Consider the following 22,515-nt stretch of genomic DNA (forward strand, 5'->3'; position numbering starts at 1 on the left):
GAAAGTCCTTAATTCCCAGTTCTGATGATCCCATTCTAACGTTCCAAAGGAATTGAATGCAGATATCATGAAACCCTGGCTATCACTGGGGCAGGGGATGGAGATTGGGAGGTTGATGGAGAGTGGGAAGTTGACAAAGAGGGGGAGCTACTTACCTGTTACCCAGGTGCCATGGAAAATGTTGGAATCTAGAATGAAGGATGCAATACCAGAACACCAAGAAAAGAACAACAATGAATAGAGTGACTCTGAATTTAAAGAGAAATCATGTTTGACCTATCTACTGAAATTTTGGCTGAATGGATCAAACTTCATATTTTCACAATTGCTGATGATACAAAGCAAGGTAGGAACAAGAATAGCGAGAAGGTTCTAAGCAGGTTTCAAGAGGAGAAAGGCTAAGTGGCTGGGCAAGAATATGGTAGATACAACAATGTGAAAACTTTGAAATGATCCACTTTGATGCATAAATCAGCAAAGCAGATTTTGTCATAAATCATAAGACTCCAGTGTAATGTTGATATTCAAAGGGACTTGGAGCACACTTGTACACAAATCACCAAAAATCAATATGCAAGCAATTTGGAAGGTTGATTGTATGTTGACCTTCATTAGGAGTTTAGTATAGATAGCTTTCTGCAGTTAGAAGGGATGTTGGTGAGACCACAGCTGCAATATTACATACATTTTTGGGTCTCCTTAGCCTGGAAAAGGGTATGCTTGTTACAGAATAAGTGCATTGAAGATTTGCAAGACTGATAAGAGGGATGGCAGGCTTTGATTCAAGGATTCAAAGTATATTTATTATCGAAGTATGTATGCAGTATACAACCCTAAGATTCATCTTCCCACAGACAGCCATGAAACAAAGAAAAGCATGGAACGATTTCAAAGAAAAACATTAACCCACTACACACACACAAAATTGAGCAAACAGCAACAAAAAAAACCCCAAAAAACACAAACCACAAAATCGAAAGAGTCCAGGCACATTCAGTTCACATCTGTGTTTGTTATCTGCAGGCTGCCCCGATTCAAAAATCGCCCAAAATAGCAAAAAAAAAAGGAGCAACTAGAAGCCAGAAACACGTCACAACATGAACTGCAGAGTCCAATCCACAAACCGTATTGATTAAATCTTGCCCAAGAAAAAGCCTGAATTCTCTTGTGCTTATCTAAATGAAAGACCTTATTGAAACCTAAAGAATTTTTACAGGACTCAACAGGTTGGGTGCAGCTTGGCGTTTTCTCTGGTTGAGAGCTCAGTTCTGATCTCGATGAAAGATAGATGGTACCAAAGAGCCAATTATCCTTCTCTTCCTATAAAAGTTGCTGGTGAACGCAGCAGGCCAGGCAGCATCCGTAGGAAGAGGTACAGTCGACGTTTCAGGCCGAGACCCTTCGTCAGGACTAACTGAAGGAAGAGTGAGTAAGGGATTTGAAAGTTGGAGGGGGAGGGGGAGATCCAAAATGATAGGAGAAGACAGGAGGGGGAGGGATAGAGCCAAGAGCTGGACAGGTGATTGGCAAAAGGAATATGAGAGGATCATGGGACAGGAGGTCCGGGAAGAAAGGCAAGGGGGGGGGGGGGACCCAGAGGATGGGCAAGGGGTATATTCAGAGGGACAGAGGGAGAAAAAGGAGAGTGAGAGAAAGAATGTGTGCATAAAAATAAGTAACAGATGGGGTACGAGGGGGAGGTGGGGCCTTAGTGGAAGTTAGAAAAGTCGATGTTCATGCCATCAGGTTGGAGGCTACCCAGACGGAATATAAGGTGTTGTTCCTCCAACCTGAGTGTGGCTTCATCTTTACAGTAGAGGAGGCCGTGGATAGACATGTCAGAATGGGAATGGGATGTGGAATTAAAATGTGTGGCCAATGGGAGATCCCGCTTTCTCTGGCGGACAGAGCGTAGATGTTCAGCAAAGCGGTCTCCCAGTCTGCGTCGGGTCTTGCCAATATATAAAAGGCCACATCGGGAGCACTGGACACAGTATATCACCCCAGTCGACTCACAGGTGAAGTGTTGCCTCACCTGGAAGAACTGTTTGGGGCCCTGAATGGTGGTAAGGGAGGAAGTGTAAGGGCATGTGTAGCACTTGTTCCGCTTACATGGATAAGTGCCAGGAGGGAGATCAGTGGGGAGGGATGGGGGGGACGAATGGACAAGGGAGTTGCGTAGGGAGCGATCCCTGCGGAATGCAGAGAGATGGGGGGAGGGAAAGATGTGTTTAGTGGTGGGATCCCGTTGGAGGTGGCAGAAGTTACGGAGAATATGTTGAACCCGGAGGCTGGTGGGGTGGTAGGTGAGGACCAGGGGAACCCTATTCCTAGTGGGGTGGCGGGAGGATGGAGTGAGAGCAGATGTACGTGAAATGGGGGAGATGCGTTTAAGAGCAGAGTTGATAGTGGAGGAAGGGAAGCCCCTTTCTTTAAAAAAGGAAGACATCTCCCTTGTCCTAGAATGAAAAGCCTCATCCTGAGAGCAGATGCGGCGGAGACGGAGGAATTGCGAGAAGGGGATGGCGTTTTTGCAAGAGACTGGGTGAGAAGAGGAATAGTCCAGATAGCTGTGAGAGTCAGTAGGCTTATAGTAGACATCAGTGGATAAGCTGTCTCCAGAGACAGAGACAGAAAGATCTAGAAAGGGGAGGAAGGTGTCGGAAATGGACCAGGTAAACTTGAGGGCAAGGTGAAAGTTGGAGGCAAAGTTAATAAAGTCAACGAGTTCCGCATGCGTGCAGGAAGCAGCGCCTCTCCCTCCAACTTTCAAATCCCTTACTCACTCTTCCTTCAGTTAGTCCTGACGAAGGGTCTCGGCCTGAAACGTCGACTGCATGTCTTCCTATGGATGCCGCCTGGCCTGCTGCGTTCACCAGCAACTTTTATGTGTGTTGCTTGAATTTCCAGCATCTGCAGAATTCCTGTTGTTTATTCTTCTCTTCCTGTAATTTTTCAGGTTGGCAGCTTTATAGTTTTGGATGTTGATTTCGTATCAGTAGCTAAATGTGCTGGTAACTGGCATTATTAGGTTATCTTCAGTCCCCCCTCAAAAAGATGTTCTTTTTGCTCTACACATCCTTACATCACCTTCTCTCCTGCTTCAATGATATCTTTCTTTGCCAGTTCTGGTGAAAGGGTGTAGAACTGATATGTTGATCATTTCTGTTCAGATCATTTCAGATTTCCAGCATCCACAGCTTTTATTTATCATCATTTACTGATAAATTTATTAACACTTCTCTTCCAGGAATGTTAACCAGGAAGTTTCCCTTTCTGATGGGATTTCCATCTGCCCTTTAACTTTGTTCACTCTCAATGGTTTCTCTTTCCCATCTAGTGCTCAAAGGAGTTGACCAAGACTCACTTCCACAGTCACATCTCTTTCCTTAGAGAATGTCTTGTCATGAACAACACATTTACAGAGGAAGAAGCTTAATGTACTGGTAACCACTACCACCCTAACTTTATTTATCAGATGTTCTCTGTGGTTGATACATCCCTCTCCATCTTCTGTCTTACTAAAAGTAAAATGCATATTTTTCCTCTAAAATTATTTCATCCCCTGAAAGGAAGTTAGATCTTCCAAAAAGTATGACATAGGCAAGAATATGGCAGTATTATAAATATTCAAGTGAAATGGTCAGTTGCTTTTGAAAAAATTGCTCAATTGCTGAAGATACAAAGCAAGGTATGATCAGGGTAGGAACATCTACTTTACAACAAACTTAAGCACCGAACATTAAGTATAAAACAAGTCTCTGGTGTTCCAACTGAACTTACCGTTCCTACTTTCGAAAGAACATAACAATCACGTTCCACCTGGTATTCATGGCCAGTTTTAAATACTTTTATCATTTCAGGAATATTGTGCCCAACAGAACCTGGGAAACAAAGTTACAGAAAATACAGAATAAGTCTAACGAGTTTGCTGCATTCGATTATAACATGGAATTTCAAAAGAAATCCAACAGGAGAAACCTCCCTTTTAAAAATACTGCAGAAGTGGTATGGTAGTTTAAGTTGTACACCAGGCAGCACGGCAGCAGATTGGAGGTCTGCAAATCATTTTAGCAAAAATTTATTTCCTATCCTAAAATAATATTGTGCTTCAAATTCCACATATATGCCAAGTAGTAGTGTCTTCAACATCAGTTATGCAGGAGACGCAGAATTTCTTTTAACATTTGAAATCGTACGAACATTACTACAGATACAAAATAAGTTCCCCAAATAATAGTTATTTACAAAAAAATTTCATGACAAGTGGTTGATTTAAATATCCTGTCAATTAACACAGCAATACACACACAGGCCAGGCAGCATCTATGGAAAAAAGTATACAGCTGACGTTTCGGGCTGAGATGCTGACTCTTTAATCTTTTCCCATAGATGCTGCCTGGCCTGCTGAGTTCCTCCAGCATTTTGTGTGTATTGCTTTGATTTCCAGCATCTGCTGATTTTCTCTTGTTTGTAAATACACAGGTTGGACATGGATGGGGTCAGATAGTAATCTGCCATTAAACAGCCCAATTTCATGTATTGCTTGCCTTAAACCATATTCCTCAAGCCTATCTCTGAAAAGTTTTCCAATGAGCCACTAACATTTGGTTGATCAGTGGTGCCAGGGTCGCTCCAAGCATAAGTGGCCAATCTCCCACCAGAATATCACTGGCCCAACTTAACATGCTATTGTTTAAGTTCAATGTTTGTGACTGGCAAAGAAATTCATAAACATGTACAAATACTATACAAAATAATACAATTTAAAAGAAGAACTGAAATTAAAAATATTATAATTGCCCCAAATCGTTTCTTCACATGAACTTAATGGGTCCACAGGGTCTGTCACAGCTTCAGTGGGCAAGTTTTCTTGCCCAAAAGCCAAGAAATATGACGAAGTTTACACTGTCCTTTAAGACTCCATGAAAAATCCCAACATAACTCAGATGTTCTCAGATCAATGTATGGATAGCACAGTTGGGTAGTGGATAGAGCAATGCTATTATAGTGTCAGTGACCAGGGTTCTATTCCTGCCACTGCCTGAAAGGAATCTGTACATTTACCCCCTGTGACTGTGTGGATTTTCTCCAGGTTTTCCAGCTTCCTCCCATGTTCCCAAGACATATGGCTATAATGGTGATAAGAGCTTGTTGGGCCAGAAGAGTCTGTTACTATCCTGCATCTCTAAATAAGTAAATACTGTAACTAGAAATTGCACCTACTCTGTGGCTAGCTGAATCAGTTTTCATTTTCCTTTTGTTCATAAAAAAATTTTTAAATAGTTTCTATCTTCGATATTTTTCAACAATAGATTTATTTTATTTATATATCTGCAATTATTTATCAAACGATTATTTCAATAAGGCATACTGATAAAAATGTAATATTCACTTGAGCCATTGTGGTTCTTCACTGAAACATATTCTGCACACCAAAAATTCACAGATTCATTCACAGGACTGAAAATGGACATTTCTTGAATACGACACAGGGCCAGAATGAAATCTGACTATGGGTAGCAACAATGCAATAATTTTTGATCCTAGATCACTTTGGCCACAAGAAATATTTTGATCAAGTCATGTTAGTGTTCTTTAACATAAAAGTATCAAAGTTTCATCCTTAAATCTTTCCCATTTTTTTCTCTGCCTTTGAGACGATTACCACAATAAACTGCTTTCCCGTCCCTCTGTCTGGAGCAATAGCAAATTTAGTTCCATCATTTCTGCATAGTGCTTTGCAACAATTTGTGACAATAAAATGTGCAATTTTTTAAAAATTTAAAACAAAACATTAAATTTTCCTTTATTATAACAGGCACAAATTTCCAGAGAGCTGCACAAGAAGAACATGAATATCAGACATAATTAAAAAGGACACAAATGAACAGGAAACACTCGTCTACTTCAATACAAAAGTTATCACAGCTCTGCAGAGTGGTAGAGGTCCAGCATGTCAGCAACAGAATGCAAAACAATTCAGGTTTCTTTTATCAAAGCATATTGGAATATTAAATTAGCTTTTCAGTTATATGCATTAGCAAAAACAAGTACTACATTGCAGGCATTTCCTATAATAGTATTATAGGAAATGTGGCAGCCTGGTCAATAAGTTAATTAAAGAACTGAAAACAAAGTAGACTTCAACAGGTATTTTTTGGACTGGGGTAAGCAAACTATAATGCTCCTGTTAGGAGAGCACAACATTAACATATTAAAATTGGAAGTGACCATTAGTACCTTGGAGAACAAAGTGAAAATAATGGTCTATTTTGAAAAAAATTGAATACAAAACATATCCGCAAAGTTTACAATACTGCTTCATTAAGACAGTACATCACTACTAAATCAATGCTTTTGAATGTTAAAGCTACTGAAATAAACAAAGCAAATAGGTTAGCATTATCCAAAAGTAAATAACACTTTTATTTCATTTCCTGAGCATTTTGAGAACACAAAGCTTATTTTCAACTATCAAGCAGGAAGTGCATATTCAGTTTGTACTGCAAAATAAGTGTAGCTTAATTCTGAGTAATCACCTTGGGCTTTGACAGTTCCTGCAGAAGAGATATAAATTTGCCAATGGAATTATTGTACAGGTGTCCCCCGCTTTTCGAACATTTGCTTTACGAAACCTCACTGTTACGAAAGACCTACATTAGTACCCTGTTTTCGCTAACAGAAGGTGTTTTCACTGTTACGAGAAAAGCAGCATGCAAAAAAAATCAGTGCGCACCCCAAGCAGCCACTCTCCCCCGGATTCGGAACTGCATTCTCGCCAGCATTGCTTAAACACATGCCTGTGAGCCGCCATTTGCAAGATGAGTTCTATGGTATCGGAAAAGCCTGAAAGAGCTCGTAAGGGTGTTACACTTAGCGTAAAACTAGACATAATTAAGCGTTTCGATCGTGGTGAACTAAGTAAGAACTAAGTGAGTTTGGCTTGTAGAAGCTGACGAAGATGATGTTGAAGAGGTTTGGGTATCCCATGACCAAGAACTGATAGATGAAGTGCTGATGCAATTGGAAGAGAAAAGGATAACAATCAAAACCAAATGAGTAATGATAAAGTACGACTTCAATTTTGAAAGGGTACGTCGGTTTAGGGGATATTTACAGGATGGTTTGAGTGCTTACAAAGAACTGTATGATAGAAAAATGCACGAGGCTCAGCAGTCAAGCAAGCCTTCCACATCAGCCACAGCAGACGATGAACCTCGACCTTCCACATCGAGGCGGGCAGTCATAGGAGAAGATGAGCTGCCTGCTTTAATGGAAACAGACGACCAGATGACACCCCAGTGTCCCACCACCCCAACACCCAAGCCGCGGACAGATACCGATTCGCAGAGAATGCAGCAGTAGCCGGGAGACACACAGCACATCTTTAAGAAAAAAGCCAAAATAAACATGCTAATTAAATAGGTGCTGCCCGACACATAACTGTCGGCCCAGATCAGAGGCGATGCAACCGGCACTGATCTGGGCCGACAATTGCGTGCCGGGCGGCACCTAATTAATTAGCATGTTTATTTCGGCTTTTTTCTTAAAGATGTGCTGTGTGCCTCCCGGCTACCGCTGGACCCCTGCATACTTCAGGACAATGTATCGGGTTGCTGCCCGGAGGGTGGGGGCCACTGCACCACCCAAACTCCGACGACTCAGTCTAACACACCATCATCAGTGGGCTCCACGCTTTCCCAATTCCGGTAAGTGATACTACACTGTACATACATTATTCCTACTTTATATCGGCTGTGTATTTTTACGTATTATTTGGTCTGATTTGGCAGCTTCATAGCTTAAAGGTTACTGGAGAGCACTTGCGCCATGTTTTTGCCGACGGCGCTTGCGTGAGATTTTCGCTACGGAGAGCAGTTCAGGCAATGATTGTGGAAAAGTATTTCTACTTTATATAAGCTGTGTATTTATCATATCATTCATTTTTACTATATGTTACTGTTATTTTAGGTTTTATGTGTTAGTTGGCATGATTTGGTAGGTTACTTTTGGGTCTGCGAACACTCACAAAATTTTCCCATATAAATAAATGGTAATTGCTTCTTCGCTTTACGACATTTCGGCTTACAGACCATTTCACAGGAACGCTCTACCTTCTGATGGCGGGGGAAACCTGTATATTATAACTTATAAACATGTAAAGCAAGTACATAAATGTAGTCATTATATTTTCTTATATTTACCCCGTTTGCTTTTAGGAAACTTCTTCCTTAGCTTGTTTTTGAGAGGCACCAGTTTGGATACTATGTCAGGAGCAGAGACATAGAAGTCCCCTTGAATTTCTTCATCCAAGATCTAAAAATAATTTATAAAATGGACTCAGTAATGGGCAACAGGTAGTCAAATCTGTTGGACAAGTTATTCACCACTATATTTCTTTTCAACGTGTCTCAATTCAACTTTGCTTTGTTAACTACTGGTATCATAACATCTTGAATAAGCTCTCCACTGCTTCCATTAAAATCAATTATCACCATTGGGACACAGTATTAAAGGATCTAATAAAAGCAAGCAAAATACCTAGGAGAACTGTGTTTGCATTTAGCCAATCTGATGAGTCAATGTTTCTTCTCTAAATTGAAGCAAGATGAAATCTCAAATGTTATTAGGAGTTCCTATAAAATCTGCCTGTGATAATTGTGCAAAGCAGTAAGGGAAGGGCATCAAGGAAGTGGAATGAAGTGTTGGCGCTAATGAAACTGCTGAGAAAGATTTTACTCTGCCTCGGGTAACCTGAGAATTGCCAATACTGACAGGGATTTAGATGTTTCAGGCTAAATTTTTCAATAATTAATTGACAAAAAAAATAAATAAAATTCAATACCCAAAGGAAACATACTGAACGCATGGAATAAAACTGTCAACTGATGAAACAGTGGGAAAAAAATCCTGAAGTTTTCATTTGTTACTCATTTAAGGTGTAACCATTTAAAACACAACATCTAATCATTCATCAAAGCAGCATTTGAAAGATTTCAATATTTATAACAGTTACTACACAATAAATTGAAGATTGGATAGACTGTTGGCTGGTTCTCAGTCTTTAAGTAAACAAACTCTGACGCACCAAACACAATTCACTTTCAAAATCAACACTAAATGTGTTTCTTCCAGATATTTAGTTGAAAATGAATATGAATATGCAATAGCTTGCTCTTTAAAGTTACTCAAAGAAGAAAGTTGTCTAAAGTTTCTTATTTACTTCTTATTCCCTACAATGAATAAGTTGTTTAGAAAACACAATTTGTGCAGATTTATTCTGTGCACAACTTAACCTACTTAACAGAGAAAAGTTCAAAGTAATATGTACTATCAGAGTACATACATGTCACCACATACAACCCTAACATTCTTCTTCCTGCAGGCACACTCAGCAAATCTATACAACAGTAACTGTAAACAGGATCAATGAACAACAACGCAAACACGAGGAATTCTGCAGATGCTGGAAATTCAAGCAACACACATCAAAGTTGCTGGTGAACGCAGCAGGCCAGGCAGCATCTCTAGGAAGAGGTACAGTCGACGTTTCAGGCAGAGACCCTTCATCAGGACTAACTGAAGGAAGAGTTAGTAAGAGATTTGAAAGTGGGAGGGGGAGGGGAGATCCAAAATGATAGGAGAAGACAGGAGGGGGAGGGATGGAGCCAAGGGATGGACAGGTGATTGGCAAAAGGGATATGAGAGGATCATGGGACAGGAGGCCCAGGGAGAAGGAAAAGGCAGGGGGGGGGAACCCCAGAGGATGGGCAAGGAGTATAGTCAGAGGGACAGAGGGAGAAGAAGGAGAGAGAGAGAAAGAATGTGTGTATATATAAATAAATCACGGGTGGGGTACGAGGGGGTGGTGGGGCATTAGCGGAAGTTAGAGAAGTCAATGTTCATGCCATCAGGTTGGAGGCTACCCAGACAGAATATAAGGTGTTGTTCCTCCGACCTGAGTGTGGCTTCATCTTTACAGTAGAGGAGGCTGTAGATAGACATGTCAGAATGGGAATGGGATGTGGAATTAAAATGTGTGGCCACTGAGAGATCCTGCTTTCTCTGGCGGACAGAGCGTAGGTGTTCAGCAAAGCGGTCTCCCAGTTTGCGTCGGGTCTCGCCAATATATAGAAGGCCACATCAGGAGCACCCGACGCAGTCTGGGAGACCGCTCTGCTGAACACCTACGCTCTGTCCGCCAGAGAAAGCAGGATCTCCCAGTGGTCACACATTTTAATTCCACATCCCATTCCCATTCTGACATGTCTATCCACGGCCTCCTCTACTGTAAAGATGAAGCCACACTCAGGTTGGAGGAACAACACCTTATATTCCATTTTGGTCTCCTTATTTAAGAAAGGATGTGCTGACGTTGCAGAGGGTACAGAGAAGATTCACTAGAATGATTCCAGGAATGAGAGGGTTAACATATGTGGAACGTTTGTCCACTCTTGGACTGTATTCCTTGGAGTTTAGAAGAATGAGGGGAGGCCTCATAGAAACATTTCGAATGTTAAAAGGCATGGACAGAGTGGATGTGGCAAAGTTGTTTCCCATGATGGGGGAGTCTAGTACGAGAGGGCATGACTTAAGGATTGAAGAGCGCCCATTCAGAACAGAAACGTGAAGAAATTTTTTTAGTCAGAGGGTGGTGAATCTATGGAATTTGTTGCCACGGGCAGCAGTGGAAGCCAAGTCACTGGGTGTATTTAAGGCAGAGATTGATAGGTATCTGAGTAGCCAGGGCATCAAAGGTTATGGTGAGAAGGCGGGGGAGTGGGACTAGATCGGAGAATGGATCAGCTCATGATAAAATGGCGGAGCAGACTCGATGGGCCAAATGGCCTACTTCTGCTCCTTTATCTTATGGTCTCATGGGTCCCACTCCCCCCAACTTCCCTTTCTCCTACAATCCACTTTCCACTCCTATCAGATTCCTTCTTGTCCAGCCCTTTATCTTTCCTATCCACCTGGCTCACGCATCACCTTCTAGCTATCCTCCTTTCCCTCCCACACCTCTTTATTCTGGTGTTTTCTCCCTCCTTTCCAGTCCTGATGAAGGGTCTTGGCCCAAAATGTCAATTATTTATTCATTTCTATAGATGCCGCCTTGCACATTTTCCATCCCTGCTGGGTTGAGCATTGATCCAGTAACTCAGCCTCATGAAAAACTGTCAAATGCTACAGAAATGGCAAAAATGCTACCCAATGCGCCACAAATATGAGGCACATCTGACAATGTAACATGAGCAATGAGAACAGTGTAATTCAACTATCATTTAATATTCAGACTTAAATTTAACAAAAGGAGGTAACCATTCGGGCCACCTGATCTATGACTGCTCCCAGGCCGATTCCCTCTCCCTGTAACTCTGCAACTTATTTTAATAAATGCTCGTTCATCACTTCTTTTGAATGCGCTTACCACTAACAGACCATGTGCGGTAATTTACAACAGTTAAATAATTCACCGTTGTGTCATTGGAGTCAGAGCATCCATTAGAACTTCAGACAATCGTCCAGAAAATGAACAAACCTCAGAGAGCACCAGAGGTCAATTCTACTTGCAGACTACCCTCAGCACATCATTGGGCTGTGTTGGCTGTAAATGAATTTAACTGATTTCACAATATGTTTCAATATACATGTGATAAGTAGGTAAATCTGAATATGATAAAATACGAGATCCTCTTCCTTATTTGGAAAAGTATGAAAATAGCAGATTATTATTTTAATTGTTCAAGAACCTTAAATGTTGTGTTTAGGAAACAATACTCAAGTTGAGTTTTATTTGTCACAGGTACATTAAAACCTAGAAAAATGTGTCATTTGCGTCGATAGCCAACACAGTCCGAGGATTTGCTGGGGGCAGCTCACAAGTGTCACTGTACATCTGGCACAACATAGCCTTCCCACAAATTACTAACTCTAACCTGTACATCTTTGAAATATGGGAGGAAACTGGACCATCCAGAGGAAACCCACACACCGATGGGGAGAACATAAGCTCCTTACAGTTGCTGGTGCCGTAAAATGTTAGGCTAACTGCCAAGCGTTAGGCCGCTATGGCTCTGCTGCTGTTCAGGTAACACAAAGTACATTTAATGTAGTAGGCAGACAGCCAGAAAAGAACGGGTTATAAAAGGAAGGAAGCTTTGCAACAAATCATCAGCTTGATGATACCTCCCTGCATGTTATTTTGTTTTTATTGTAAGTGAGGTAATGAACATTCCAGGGAGAGCATGGCTGTCCTAAGGAAAGATTTAGTAGAACAGGTATACTGTGGAGTCTCACTGAAATGCACCTCTCAGAGGGTACTTGACAGACTAAGTGGTGTGAAGATAATTTCCCTAATAGGGTCTGCAATGTTGCAGTTTCAGTATTGTACGCTGGCAGAATGTAAGTTAGCAAAGTAGCAAATCTGCAGATTCAGTTACAACTGCATAACACTGAATGCTGTTCCATGTTCAGCATTCATCTCTGTTTACTTAGTATATTCTATTCTATTTCTAACTGCTGATGCTTGCAGTATATTACATCAGTGAACTGCAGGTTCTACCTCTATTAGGATTACTACAAGCACAAAAAAAAGGAGTTAGCTGTAGAATGAGTCGAGAGAGATCTGAGGGTGGAAAACTGATTTCAATATATATAAAATAATAGCAGTTTTTTGAGTAAGCCTGGAGAGCGTCTGCTAGCTGGGACGCACGAGTCTCTGCTTGAAAAGCAGGGACCTGTGACAGCCATTCATCTTTACTCCTAAATCCATAAATCCTCAAAGTAATGAATACATGATTAGAAGCCAAAGGAAAAACAATAATGGCATAATCAGGTGAGAAGTATGAACAACTGCTGAAAGAAAGCACAGATATGCTGGTTGCCTTGGGCAAGAAAGCATATATTAGTCTTCACGTAAGAAACTAGTCAACAGAATGCTCTTCTAAAGCAACAGCTTTTGTCAAATAAAGGGTACCCAGCATCCATAACGGAAAAATAAATTATTCCTCCGAAGTTTGAGAGTCATGCAGATTCTCAGTTACAGAGACAACATAGTTTCTCTTTTGCTTAATTCACAAAGACCATTTTCCTTGAAAAACTGCTGCACCCTTGATACTGAACGATTTGCACCAAGAATTTGGGGCTGAAAAACAACCTACAAAGGAAGCCCTAATGATTTCCCAAAAAAAATGATAGTGCCAGAAATAGCTACCTAAAATTGTGCTTCATGATTTACATTATAAGGCAAAAATGCAAGATAACTCTTAATTTTGAAATTTTAAAAATAAGATCACCAGATTTCACTAATAGGTCAGCATGATAGTAAGGAACTTTTTGATGGTGTATTCACTTTTAGCTGTGAAAAGTAAATTCAACTGCATAAGTACGTACCTTTTGTACAAGTTCCGTTCCACCCACAACATCCGCTCCATGCTGCTGAGCAACAGTAACTTCTTCTGGATTCTGAAGGGAGACCAGTATATTTAGATATGTTATTGAAGAGAGACTTTAACACATCCTGGGAATGTTCATCAGGTCAAGCAGCATCAACAGAAAGAATTAGCTTACAGCTTAAAGACCCTTTCAAGAACACAAAGTTCTGACAAAATATCTTTGACCTTAAACATTAATTGTTCCTCATTCCACTCTGCTAACTGTTTCCAGCATTTTATATTTGTATTGTAGATTTCAAACACCTGCAGTGTTTTAAAGAATCCTAATTGGAGGATACTATTGAGAGTAATCCCACACTTGAAAGATTACAAAATCAATAACAAAATACACATGATTAAAGTTTCATGGGATACCTAGCCAAACTACAGATTCTAGGCAGTCATATGCAAAAGATAAATAAATCAGACCTGACATGAAAAAGGAACTAGTGCTTTAATTTTAAAAAGGATCTTCAATTTTCCCATTTGGGCAGTCTCCTTTCTTTCATTCTTCATAAAGTTCCAAAACATTTCAGTTAATAAACATATCATACCAGTCTTTGGTAGTCTAGGACAGGGGTCCCCAATCTTTTTCACACTACGGACCGGTTTCATATTGACAATATTCTTGCGGACCGGCCGACCGGGGAGCGGTAGGGTTGCCAACGGACAAGAGTAGCAGTCAAATACGCTGGATTTACCCCGAGAAAGATTACAATGACCATGAAGCCTTGCGCGGGCACCAGTGCGCATGCGTGTACGATTTTTTTGGCGATTCTGTTCGGGGGGGGGGTGTTAATCACGACCGGAATATAGGTGATAAATGGCTAATACACTCGATTTCCTTTCTGAAGGGGTTTATCTAATGAATTTAATATTAACCACACAGCACATATTTTCCTCGCGTGAATATAGTGATAACTCAATTATCAGGGGAGCTTGAAGTAAGTACTAAAACAAACTTCCAGCAGAAGTGGCAGAGGCAGGGTCGATATTATCATTTAAAGAAAAATTGGACAGCTATATGGACAGGAAAGGAATGGAGGGTTATGGACTGAGTGCAGGTCCGTGGGATTAGGTGAGAGTAGCGTTCGGCACGGACTAGAAGGGCAAAGATGGCCTGTTTCCATGCTGTAATTGTATATGGTTATATAAGTCAATAGCATCATAACATTTTAAGTAACGTTTGGATATTAAACACACAGCACATATTTTCCCCATATGAACATATAAAATCATTGCAACACACCAATATCGCTGAATCAGTGGGAGCCCTGGGCTTGTTTCCCTACAACAACACGGTCCTATCGAGGGGTGACGGGAGACAGCGATAGTCGAAGGAGGTTCCTTATGTCCAGTCTATTCCGCAATTCAGCTTTCGTTGCATTCATTGCAGAGATATATTGGAAATGGAAGCAACGTTTTCAGTGCTTTCGTGGCTATCTCAGGATTTTTAGCCTTGACTTTGATCCAGAATGCCGGCAGAGATGTTATGTCAAACATACTTTTCAGCCCGCCGTCATTCACAAGCTCGAGGAATTGAGCTCCTTCCCGCGCTGACATGGATGACGTGTGGGTAATGACCTCGCTTGCGTTCAAGCTCAACAGAGGGCGTGACAGGGAATGAGGAAAGGTGCAGCTGACTCGTATCGCCAAGTCATATCGCTTCCTCGCGGCCCGGTAGCACATGCTTTGCGGCCCGGTGGTTGGGGACCGCTGGTCTAGGACAGCTTACTAAGAGTTACATCCCATCCATGGAACACACAAGAATCCACAAAGTCTACTACAAGGCACTTCTAAATAAAATTAAACATGTATACAATTCTTACTCACCTCTGTGAATACAACCACAGTGTTGAGCTTGGTCATAAAAGAATACGGCAACTGCACAATTCTGACAAATGGATCCACTTTTTTCTGAATACAAGAAAAACCTCAAGTCATGGTCGAAATGTCGCAAAGTATACTTAACATTCATATATCCAAAATATTTAATAAGAGTACGTTTTCTTTTAGGTTAACAGAACACACCTGACCAAGTTTCTGATATTATTATTGTTGTGTTAAGCAGCTACTATTAAGAAACATTCCAAATTACTTCAATTCTCATCCTCTCTTGACAAAATTGATTAGCAATTGATCTTATTGCTCTTTTGGCTAGAGAATGAGGCAGGACAAATTGTGGAAAGAAGAATTAGAGGATATTCATTAAAATAATGCTTTCATATGTACAACAAAAAAAAAACTCAACTCTGAACCAACTGCTTTCAAGTTACCAGAACAATAAAGATTAGAGTTCTTAGCCCTCTGGGCTTGATCTACATTAATAAACCAAAAAATGCATATGAATAAAATGCCAGTTGAAGGTGAGTGTTAACTTATGTCACAGTACTTTTTGTTATGATTAACATTTCCTGGTTGACAATTCTATGAAGGATAGCAGAACTAGTTAAAGGGACAAACAGACCCAACATTATCAGACTTGATTCATACAGAGCAACTAGGTTGAAAATTTAAAGAGAAACCGATTTTGACCTACAAAAATGAACCATAAGGCACATAAATGCCAGGGATTACTTACAGTAAAATTCAAATAATCCCATACGATCCAACCATTCACAAATCTGGATCACTGGGTGATGTTTGTTGTCTTGAAACTTACCAGATTCTTTTTCCTCTACTACCTCAAATTTTCTAGTTTCACTTAAAAATCGCGAATTCAAAGTGTTTTGAGTAGTAATAAAATGACATCGGATATCTAGAAAATCTGCTAGTCCACCACCAAGTCCCAAGTGTTCTGGATTAACAGTTTTACTTTATGATATTTGCATCTAAATGAAAAGGGAACTAACAGTCGTTGAGTCACAGAGTACTGCAGCACATGCTGAACTGTCATTCTGTCTAGTCCCATCAACCTTCACCTGCACAATAGAACCTCCATATCCTTCCCATCCATGTACGAATCAAAACTTCTCTTAGATGGTACAATCAAATCTGCATCCACCACTTATGCTTGTACCATACTTGCACAACCCACCAAATGAAGTTCCCCCTCAGATTCTCCTTAAATATTTCACCTTAAAACTATAACCTCTACTTCTGGTCTCACCCAACCCCTATAGAAAATGCCTACTTGCATTAACCCTACTTGTCCAATACAAAGAAAGCACAGAAGCGCCTCTATTTTCTTAGGAGTTTGAGAAGATTTGCCATGACAGCTAAAACTTTAACAAACTTCTATAGCTGTACAGTGGACAGTATATTGACTGGCTGCATCACAGCCTGCTATGGAAACATCAATTCCCTCCCCACCAATGAACACATCTACACAAAGCATTGTCGCAGGAACGCAGCCATCCATCACCAGGGAAACCACCAACCAGGACATGCTCTCTTCTTGCTGATGCCACCTGGAAGGTACAGGAGCCTTAAGACTCACACCACCAGGTTCAGGAAAGTTACTATTCATTAACCATCATGCTCATGAACCAAGAGTGATAACTTCACTCAACCTCACTTGCCCCATTATTAAAATGTTCCCACAACCTGTGGTCTCAGTTTCAAGGACTCATTTCATGCCCTCAATATTTATTGCTTATTTATTATTATTTCTTTCTTTTTGTACTGGCAGTTTGTTGTCCTTTGTATATTGGTTGAATGCCCAAGATGGTGCAGCTGGTGCATTGATTCTATTGTGGTCATTATTCTATTACGGATTTATTGAGTATGCCCACAAGAAAATGAATCACAAGGCTGCATACCGTGACATATATGTACTTTAATAATAAATTTACTTTGAACTTTGAATATGCTGGCTGTGTGGGTGTGAACATTCTCCACAGAACTGTGCAAGTTTACACTGAGTGTTTCAGTTTCTTCCCACATCCCAGATATACTGCTGTAAATTATTCCACATCAATGGCAAAAACAACAAACAGGAAGATGATGGTCATGCAAGAAAAATAAGATATATTAAAGGGTTACAAAGGAAAGAGAGTGGGCCTGAGGCTCTAAGGATTGCTTAATGGGGAGCTGGCATGAAACTGATAGACTGGAAGGCCTCTTTGTACAAAATAAGTAAAAGGTCAAATAGCTATTTACGTGCAATAATATTAAAAAACACAGAAACACTTCACTGATTCCTCTCAGAAATAGGAGTTTAAAATCAGTAACATAGGCTATTTTTAATCAAAATGTAAAGTAGATACTTATGAACATTACCTTCTTTTCCAGTTTCATGTCAAGACGCAAATCAATGTAAACAGGCTGCTTTGGATAAGTAAAATCTAACTGCTGAAACTTCTTCAGAGACTCAATTGCCGTCTCAATGTCAAACACTGTCTTTGGATAATACTGGACCTGATAGACATCATCAATCGGTTCCAAGGCTGTCAAACCATATACTTTGCGCCTGTTTGATTTGGCCTTTTTCTTGATGTTGGTGTTTAGGTCCTCTTGCTTCTGATCATTCTGTACTTTTTTGGTAGCTCTGTTATATCAGAACAAAATAAGGTGAAAACATAACCATATAACAATTACAGCACAGAAACAGGCCACCTCGACCCTTCTAGTCCGTGCCGAACACTTAATCTCACCTAGTCCCACCGACCTGCACTCAGCCATAACCCTCCATTCCTTTCTTGTCCATATAGCTATCTAATTTAACTTTAAATGACAATATCGAACCTGCCTCAACCACTTCTGCTGGAAGCTCATTCCATACAGCTACCACTCTCTGAGTAAAGTTCCCCCTCATGTTACCCCTAAACTTCTGCCCCCTAACTCTCAACTGATGTCTTGTTTGAATGTTCCCCTACTCTCAATGGAAAAAGCCCATCCATGTCAACTTCTATCCCCCTCATAATTTTAAATACCTCCATCAAGTCCCCTCTCAACCTTCTACGCTCCAAAGAATAAAGACCCAACTTGTTCAACCTTTCTCTGTAACTTAGGTGCTGAAACCCAGGGAACATTCTAGTAAATCTTCTCTGTACTCTCTCCATTTTGTTGACATCTTTCCTATAATTCAGTGACCAGAACTGTACACAATACTCCAAATTTGGCTTTACCAGTGCCTTGTACAATTTTAACATTACATCCCAACTCCTAAACCCAATGCTCTGATTTATAAAGGCCAGCATACCAAAAGCTTTCTTCACCACCCTATCCACTTAAGATTCCACCTTCAGGGAACTATGCACCATTATTCCTAGATCCCTCTGTTCTACTGCATTCTTCAATGCTCTACCATGATTAGTCCTACCAAAATGTAGCACCTCACATTTATCAGCATTAAACTCCATCTGCCATCTTTCAGCCCACTCTTCTAACTGGCCTAAATCTCTCTGCAAGCTTTGAATGCCCACTTCATTAAGCATACTTACCAATCCAATTTACCACCCCATCATCCAGATCATTAATATATATAAAACAGACCCCGTACAGATCCTTGAGACACACCGCTACACACCGTCCTCCAATCTGACACAGTTATCCACCACTACTCTCTGGCATCTCCCATCCAGCCACTGTTGAATCCATTTTACTACAATATCAATACCTAACGATTGAACCTTCCTAACTAACCTTCCATGTGAAACCTTGTAAAAGGCTTTACTGAAGTCCATATAGACAACATCCACCGCTTTACCTTCCTCAACCTTCCTAGCAACCTCTTCAAAAAATTCAATAAGATTTGTCAAACATGACCTTCCGCGCACAAATCCATGTTGACTGTTCCTAATCAGACCCTGTCTATCCAGATAATTATATATACCATCTCTAAGAATACTTTCCATTAATTTACCCATCACAGATGTCAAACTTACAGGCCGATAATTGCTAGGTTTACTCTTAGAACCCTTTTTAAACAATGGAACAATATAAGCAATACGCTAATCCTCCGGCACCATCCTCGTTTCTAATGACATTTGAAATATTTCGGTCAGAGCCCATGTTATTTCTACACTAACTTCCCTCAAGGTCCTAGGGAATATCCTATCAGGACCTGGAGACTTATCCACTTTTATATTCCTTTTCTTTAATCATCATAGTTTCCATAACTTCCCTGCCTATCTCCCTTACCTTACACAATTCAATATCCTTCTCCTTAGTGAATACTGAAGAAAAGAAATTGTTCAAAATCTCCCCCATCTCTTTTGGTTCCACACATAGCTGTGCACTCTGATTCTCTAAGGGACCAATTTTATCCCTCACTATCCTTTTTCTATTAATATAACTGTAGAAACCCGCTGGATTTATTTTCACCTTACTTGCCAAAGCAACCCCGTATCTTCTTTTAGCTTTTCTAATTTCTTTCTTAAGATTTTTTTTACATTCTTTATATTCCTCAAGCACCTCAGTTACTCCATGCTGTCTATGTTTATTGTAGATATTTCTTTTTCTGAACCAAGTTTCCAATATCCCTTGAAAACCATGGATCTCTCAAACTTTTAACCTTTCCTTTCAATCTAACAGGAACGAAGATTCTGTACCCTCAAAATTTCACCTTCAAATGATCTCCATTTCTCTATTACATCCTTCCCATAAAAGAAATTGTCCCAATCTACTCCTTCTAAATCTTCTCGCATCTCCTTAAAGTTAGCCTTTCTCCAATCAAAAATCTCAACCCTGGGTCCAGACCTATCTTTCTCCATAATTATACTGAAACTAATGGCATTGTGATCACTGGACCCGAAGTGCTCCCCAACACATACCTCTGTCACCTGACCTATCTCATTCCCTAACAGGAGATGCAACACTGTCCCTTCTCTAGTTGGTAGCTCTACGTATTGCTGCAAAAAAAAAAAAAAAAAAAAACTATCCTGCACACATTTTACAAACTCCAAACCATCCAGCCCTCTTACAGTATGGGCTTCCCAGTCTGTGTGTGGAAAATTAAAATCTCCCACAATCACAACCTTGTGCTTACTACAAATATCTGCTATCTCCTTACAAATTTGCTCCTCCAGTTCTTGGTCCCCATTAGGTGGTCTATAATACACCCCTATAAGCGTCACTACACCTTTCCCATTCCTCAATTCCACCCAAATAGCCTCCCTAGACGAGCCCTCTAATCTATCCTGCCAGAGCACCGCTGTAATATTTTCTCTGACAAGCAATACAACACCTCCCCCTCTTGTCCCTCCGATTCTATCACACCTGAAGCAACAATCCAGGAATACTTACTTTCCAATCACACCCCTTCTGCAACCATGTTTCACGAATAGCCACAACATCATTATTTCCATGCTCTAAGCTCATCCACCTTTCTTACACTGCTCCTAGCATTAAAATAAACGCATTTAAGAAACCTTCCATCTCTTACTCTCTGTTTATCACGAACGGTGCAAACAACTTTACTATCTCCTTTTTCTTCCTTCTCCCCTACATCTGTTCCTACTCTCTGGTTTCCCACCCCACTTATATCAGTTTAAATCCACTGGAGCCTCTCTAGCAAACCTACCTGCAATAATATTTGTCGCCCTCCAGTTCAGATGTAAACCGTCCCGCCAGAACAGGTCCCACCTTCCCTGGAAAACTGCCCAATTATCGATATATCTGAAGCCTTCCCTCCTGCACCATGTCTTCAGCCACCTGTTGGTCTTTACTTAACTTTCCTTAAAAGTTATTTAACATTTTCCAAATGACATACACAAAATTGTTTTAAAAACAACAAAGCAAATATATCTTTCCCAGCCCAGGATTTCTCAATGTGCTTCCTGGCCAATGAATTGCATTTGAATATGCCCACTATAATAATATAGGTAAGGGAGCAGTCAGTATCTACACAACAAACTCCTAACAGATTAAAAAAAATCGTGAACATTTGTTTTTTGTGATTGAGGAAGCCAGACAATATTAGCAAACCTTCTTTATTCTTCTTCATAATTGTTTTATGGAATTGCTTACATGTATGTATGAATGAATAAAAGAAATTTATTTCGGTCAGTACAAACATAACAAAAAGCATCATTTTCAACGATGATTTCATAATGATGATTTTATAGGCCAAAATTACAACAAAAAAAAACATAGATATTCTTTAAAACAGACCAAAAGGGTATAGGCTGAAGCTACAGCTTATTACGCCTACCCCTCTTATTTATACAACATGTATCTGAATGGACACTAGACTTCAGCTTCATGCCTCATCCAATACCAAAATATCATTTGGATTTTTCTCCTCAAGTTTTTGAAATGGTGTGAACTTAAACCTACCACCTCTGATTTAAAGGTCGGGTACCAACAGCTGAGCATCAACTGACCATTTCAGAGAGATTGTGTTTCTGGCTCATATGTTTCCTGGAGGAAAGCTATTTGTGCCCTCTCTTTTTTCAATTTAGACATAATCTTATTTCTTTTAATTGGATTCAAAACCCCATTAACATTATAGGAAATTATTTTTACCAATTCAATTTGCATTTTTCTCTAGCAGAAAAAACTCTCCTTTTCTAACCAAACAGTAAGCAATCCCTTCTCAACAGTAAACCAAAACATATAACCACACCCTAGACATTTTTGAATGTATAACATTTGAAAATTTTTCCCAACTTCCAACAGTGAGGCCTGAGCACTGACCCGCCTCAGTTCAGAGGGATAACCTCTATCTTCACCCTGTGTCAGAGGGCCCTCCGCAGTGTGAATAATCATAGAGAATTTTCTCCTATTTAGGTCTCGACCATATTGCTATCATTCAAGTTAATCCGTCTAGTTTATTTTCAGTTACCAACTTTCATTTTACCTTTAAGTCCGATTTACTCTTTTCAGTCTCTGTACATTCGCGTCTGAATATTTGCAGCTTTTCCTTGTAGTTTGACACTCTGGTTCGTGTGGAACGTCCTTGCCGCACTGGCTGCCACGACTTCTGCTGAATCCTCTCCAGTAGCGACTCCAGTTGGGTGATACCTTTAATAGGTAGTCCCCGGTCCACCAAGTCCGACATTGCCTCCTCCGCCGTAGCGTAAGTTTTTGTCCCTTCGTCGTAAAAGACTCTCAGCCGAGCTGGATACAGGGTCTGAAATCTGATGCTGTTTTCCTTCAAAACCCTCCGTGTTTCCGCATATTTCTTCTGTCTGGC

General features: G+C 40.4%; 1 protein-coding gene across 2 annotated transcripts in view; it reads right to left on the minus strand.

Moving 5' to 3' along the window:
- Positions 1-22,515, minus strand: part of mrpl1 (mitochondrial ribosomal protein L1) — a 68,598-nt gene that overhangs the window by 24,158 nt on the left and 21,925 nt on the right. For both annotated transcript variants that reach the window (XM_072253149.1, XM_072253148.1), the window contains exons 3-7: positions 17,658-17,925; positions 15,270-15,353; positions 13,396-13,467; positions 8,208-8,319; positions 3,784-3,884 (exon numbers count right to left, since the gene is read on the minus strand). In XM_072253149.1, coding sequence (XP_072109250.1) covers positions 3,784-3,884; positions 8,208-8,319; positions 13,396-13,467; positions 15,270-15,353; positions 17,658-17,925 — 637 coding nt within the window. The remainder of the gene's footprint in view (positions 1-3,783; positions 3,885-8,207; positions 8,320-13,395; positions 13,468-15,269; positions 15,354-17,657; positions 17,926-22,515) is intronic.

Source organism: Mobula birostris, chromosome 3 (genome assembly GCF_030028105.1).
Source record: "Mobula birostris isolate sMobBir1 chromosome 3, sMobBir1.hap1, whole genome shotgun sequence".
Taxonomy (NCBI): Eukaryota; Metazoa; Chordata; class Chondrichthyes; order Myliobatiformes; family Myliobatidae; genus Mobula; species Mobula birostris.